The sequence below is a fragment of the Sinocyclocheilus grahami genome, unplaced genomic scaffold (genome assembly GCF_001515645.1).
Source record: "Sinocyclocheilus grahami isolate Dianchi unplaced genomic scaffold, SAMN03320097.WGS_v1.1 scaffold894.1, whole genome shotgun sequence".
Classification (NCBI taxonomy): Eukaryota; Metazoa; Chordata; class Actinopteri; order Cypriniformes; family Cyprinidae; genus Sinocyclocheilus; species Sinocyclocheilus grahami.
Window position 1 is genome coordinate 124,083 of NW_015506073.1, and position 5,774 is coordinate 129,856.

At 34.5% G+C, this 5,774-nt stretch overlaps 1 protein-coding gene across 1 annotated transcript in view; it reads right to left on the reverse strand.

Moving 5' to 3' along the window:
- The window catches only part of cog3 (component of oligomeric golgi complex 3), a 33,761-nt gene that overhangs the window by 5,458 nt on the left and 22,529 nt on the right, over positions 1–5,774 (reverse strand). Inside the window, exons 15-18 of the mRNA XM_016248844.1 lie at positions 4,962–5,082; positions 2,563–2,651; positions 2,276–2,410; positions 931–1,006 (exon numbers count right to left, since the gene is read on the reverse strand). Of these exons, the coding sequence (XP_016104330.1) occupies positions 931–1,006; positions 2,276–2,410; positions 2,563–2,651; positions 4,962–5,082 (421 nt within the window). The remainder of the gene's footprint in view (positions 1–930; positions 1,007–2,275; positions 2,411–2,562; positions 2,652–4,961; positions 5,083–5,774) is intronic.

The following is a 5,774-nucleotide window of genomic DNA, read 5'->3' on the forward strand; positions in this document are numbered from 1 at the left end:
GTAGAACCATCTCAAGGATGATCGGAAGAAATGGACAGCACCTGAGTTAAATATTTGAGTGTCACAGCAAAGGGTCTGAATATTTAGGACCATGTGATATTTCAGTTTTTCTTTTTTAATAAATCTGCAAAAATGTCAACAATTCTGTGTTTTTCTGTCAATATGGGGTGCTGTGTGTACATTAATGAGGAAAAAAAATTAACTTAAATGATTTTAGCAAATGGCTGCAATATAACAAAGAGTGAAAAATGTAAGGGGGTCTGAATACTTTCCGTACCCACTGTATATACACACACACAGAGATAAATATAATATTTAAATCAAATTATATTACATTTTATATTTTGGAAATATATATATGTATATATATATATATATATATATATGTATATATATATATATATAAATAAATTAAACATTACTTATATAAAGTAAATATATATAAAATGTAATAAATTTTATAAATTTCTATTTTTTATATGTATAATTGAATATAACATTTTAATAAAGTTATATTCCATTTAATATTTCTGAAATATATATATATATATATATATATACAATTTTATTAAGTATTATTACACATTACTTATGTAATGTAAATATATATCAAATGTAATATAAATGTGAATAATAATACAATAATAATAGTAATACTACTACTAATTATTATTATTATATTATAATACATATTAAACATGTTTTCATGAGATTCAAACAATTATCTTTCTTTGTTCAGATTAATATCAAGTAATATGTGAATTAACAGGCCATTAGCCTTTTACACGTCGATCAGAGAATTTCAGGCTTAAACAATATAAAAGTGTTTGTAGCTGCGCAGCAGATCACTCAGTGTAATCAAACAGCTAATTAGAGCTAATTATCATATGATGAGAAGTTGATGAAACATCTAATCCGCGAGCGACTCACCCGTCTGAGCCCAGGGCTGCTGCGAGAAGTTGTACGTCGGTCCTCCTTCAACAGCCATCGTTTTTAAAGCTGCTACCTGTGATTATAAAGAGTGATGGGCTTCAGAGAGCAGAGAAGTTTTGTTTCTACCCCAAAACATCAAACTGAGGTCATCATTATGCAACGTTAAGACAAAAACTAAAAGACTAAATAAATAAAACCCCATTTTAACTTGAAATATTTCAAATAAAACCATTAAGCTAGACACACACCTTCACTATGCACGTTCATATTTGCATTGGTCATAATTTTGTGGAGCAGTGCTGGATAGATTACTGACTCGAGTCTTCAAACCTCAAAAGAACACACTTGGCTGTACATCTCAGTTTGTGCATTTGGATGCAAATTCATTTTTGCCTCATTACGGTGTAATTGCATGAATCTCACAAATTCTTTCAAAGAATAAGTGTGGGTTACGATTCACCCCAAAATCAAACGAGGAGGAAAAAAAAATAAAAATATTAATAATAATAATAATACATATATATACTTATTTTACATAATGAAAATAAACCATTGCACTAAAATAAAGCACAGGACTAATACAATGTCATCACATTTGTACACTAAATTCTCATTAGCGTAAAAAAATGCTAAAAAAAACAAAAATAAACAAATATATATTTCATATGGTAGTATGTAGTGCATTATGCTAATTTAAATTAAACAATTTTAACATCATAAATACAGTTTGTATGACTAAAACTTGTATAATAATAATAATTTGTATAATGCATAATAAATAAATAAATATATCTATATCTATATATTTTTTTCACCGTTACTGATTCCAAATTATATATAAAAAAAATTGTAGTTAGCAACATTATCCTTTACATTGCACATTTCAGGTAATATAATCAGACTACTTTTTGATTACTTTGGATGTAACGTGTTTATTACATTGATTTAAACAGGAAAATCTTGTACCGTATTGATATGAAAATACAAGGAGACAATACATACATGAAGTACAATAAACATTACATTGCGTCAAGGTTTAGGAACTGCAGTGGGTTTCTGAGTTTAATGGAAAGCTAATTTAATAAATTAAATCATAAAAATGTTAAACTACATCTTTCAATCAAAATAAAACACTTAAAATATGAAATATTATAGCTGTTTACCTGCTTTATAATGTGAATATGTAAACATGTAATCCATAAAAAAAAAGTAAATGTAATCTGATTACTAGCATTTCAAAATATTACATTTTTGGAATCTGATTACGTAATCCAGATTACATGTAATCGGTTGCCGACCCATAATGCACTGCAGGAGTGAGAATTTCCGAGTGAATCCTGACCTTGGTGAGAAACTCCTCCAGGTTTCCCACAAACATGTGCGTCTGCTGCTGTATGAACTGCTCACAGCTGGACTTCAGGTGCCGGTCCACGTCTTTCTTCGAGTCGATGTAGTGCTCTTTTATCTCCGGCGTACCCTGGTGTGAAAGCATCAGCGTATGATGAACGATTCAAACGCAAGCCGTTAATCCGTTAATCAGGATCTGGAGTCAGGTGCGAGGGTCTGAGACTCTGAAGAGCAGAAAAGACCCACCAAATGGAATGAATGAATGAATGAAGCTGATGTTACCTGCAGTAGAAACTCAAGGATAGCGTTATGGCTGTTCAGACGGAAGAAGTTGGGCACAGCCTTGGGGTTGAGGATTTTGAAAGCAGCGTCTGAGGACGGAGAAAAACAAATGTCGTTCTGCCATCTGGAGGAGCTTTACTGCGATTACACGCACATTTCATCAGTTCACAGTCGATACATACGCTGCTCATTCCCTGAATTCCAGTATCGGCTCATTGTGCAATTTCTGTGAATTTCATTCAAGTATTTAAAAAAGGACACCCTGGACTTTTCTAATATAACTTCCTCAGCTTGGTTTTTAAAGACCTGACATTATATTTCAGCAATTTGTGACAAAAATACAATTTTCATTTGAAATTCGGATCTGAATTACAGGGGGGTAAAAAGGAATATAGAATAGTAATAGATAACATATCAAATGTTGAAAGTGAGACATTTTGAAATGTCATGCCAAATATTGGCTCATTTTGGATTTCATGAGAGCTACACATTCCAAAAAAGTTGGGGCAGGTAGCAATAAGAGGCCGGAAAAGTTAAATGTACATATAAGGAACAGCTGGAGGACCAATTTGCAACTTATTAGGTCAATTGGCAACATGATTGGGTATAAAAAGAGCCTCTCAGAGTGGCAGTGTCTCTCAGAAGTCAAGATGGGCAGAGGATCACCAATTCCCCCAATGCTGCGGCGAAAAATAGTGGAGCAATATCAGAAAGGAGTTTCTCAGAGAAAAATTGCAAAGAGTTTGAAGTTATCATCATCTACAGTGCATAATATCATCCAAAGATTCAGAGAATCTGGAACAATCTCTGTGCGTAAGGGTCAAGGCCGGAAAACCATACTGGATGCCCGTGATCTTCGGGCCCTTAGACGGCACTGCATCACATACAGGAATGCTACTGTAATGGAAATCACAACATGGGCTCAGGAATACTTCCAGAAAACATTGTCGGTGAACACAATCCACCGTGCCATTCGCCGTTGCCGGCTAAAACTCTATAGGTCAAAAAAGAAGCCATATCTAAACATGATCCAGAAGCGCAGGCGTTTTCTCTGGGCCAAGGCTCATTTAAAATGGACTGTGGCAAAGTGGAAAACTGTTCTGTGGTCAGACGAATCAAAATTTGAAGTTCTTTTTGGAAAACTGGGACGCCATGTCATCCGGACTAAAGAGGACAAGGACAACCCAAGTTGTTATCAGCGCTCAGTTCAGAAGCCTGCATCTCTGATGGTATGGGGTTGCATGAGTGCGTGTGGCATGGGCAGCTTACACATCTGGAAAGGCACCATCAATGCTGAGAGGTATCCAAGTTCTAGAACAACATATGCTCCCATCCAGACGTCGTCTCTTTCAGGGAAGACCTTGCATTTTCCAACATGACAATGCCAGACTACATACTGCATCAATTACAACATCATGGCTGCGTAGGAGGAGGATCCGGGTACTGAATGGCCAGCCTGCAGTCCAGATCTTTCACCCATAGAAAACATTTGGCGCATCATAAAGAGGAAGATGCGACAAAGAAGACCTAAGACAGTTGAGCAACTAGAAGCCTGTATTAGACAAGAATGGGACAACATTCCTATTCCTAAACTTGAGCAACTTGTCTCCTCAGTCCCCAGACGTTTGCAGACTGTTATAAAAAGAAGAGGGGATGCCACACAGTGGTAAACATGGCCTTGTCCCAACTTTTCTGAGATGTGTTAATGCCATGAAATTTAAAATCAACTTATTTTTCCCTTAAAATGATACATTTTCTCAGTTTAAACATTTGATATGTCATCTATGTTGTATTCTGAATAAAATATTGAAATTTGAAACTTCCACATCATTGCATTCTGTTTTTATTCACAATTTGTACAGTGTCCCAACTTTTTTGGAATCAGGTTTGTATATTTTACAGCATTAGGTAAGATAATTTTTTTCCTTGAGAAAATTTGGCATGTGTACCTGATATATATATATATATATATCCAAAATAATCGACATTGAATCGAATCGAATGGAATCGTAAGCTTGTGAATGAGTATCGAATCGAATCGTGAAATTTCTGTCAAAAAACCCCAGCCCTATTAGTTACCCCCCCCAAAAGCCAATTTTTACTCATATTGAGTAACAAACCAGTAAATATTACATAAAACTAATCATTCTGCATTATCTTTCATAACATCAACAACTCGAAGCTATGCACACATTCAGGGAACATCTTTTTTTGAGATATTTGTTTTAAAATGCTGAAAAACACTCTAAAAACACCAATTTATATGCATCTGTATTAAATATCTAAAATGCACCAGTCAGATCTATCACACTCATTCTGTCAGAGCTGTGAACATCTATTAAAAAAAAGACCAGCGATCATTCAAATCCACCCAAACCTCACAAAAGCGTGGCTGTTACCTCTGGTCTTCTTCAGATCCAGAGAGATCTCTTTAATGGCGAAGTCGGCGTGGAACGGGGCGATCTGCTCGCGCATGATCAGGAGATGTTTGATGAGGAAGAGCTGCCCATCTATTTGATTCTGTGAAGAAAGTACAGCAGGTTCAACATGTCTCTCGGGAATTAAATCTCTTTTAAAACCTTACTGACCAATCCTGCCTCAGCCAGCGTTTCCGTTTCTGACAAAGCTTCTCATATAGGGATCCTGTGTTTTTACCAAACGTTACACATAATATACCAAAAAATATGCACATTATAAGATTTAAAAATCTCAACTGCTTGATTGTTTGTAGAGTTGCATAATCTATATTATCACCCAGCAATATATTTAAAGTTGAATAACAGTACATCAAACTTTATTTGTATTTATACACAGTACTTACATAAAACAATGTGACCCTGGACCACAAAACCAGTCATAAGTGTCAATTTTTCAAAATTGAGATTTATGCATCATCTGGAAGCGGAATAAACGTGCTTTCCAATGATGTATGGTTTGTTAGGATCGGACAATATTTGGCCGAGATACAACTATTTGAAAATCTGGAATCTGAGGGTGCTAAAAAAATCAAAATATTGAGAAAATCATCTTTAAAGTTGTCCAAATGAAGTTCTTAGCAATGCATATTACTAATCAAACATTAAGTTTTGATATACTTAATAGAATTAAATAAACAATAATGAAGTACTTTTATAATGACAGTACATTGAAGATTTGAAAATAACTATAAATAAACTATATTCAATCACTGCATTTTTCCCCCAGAAAGATGC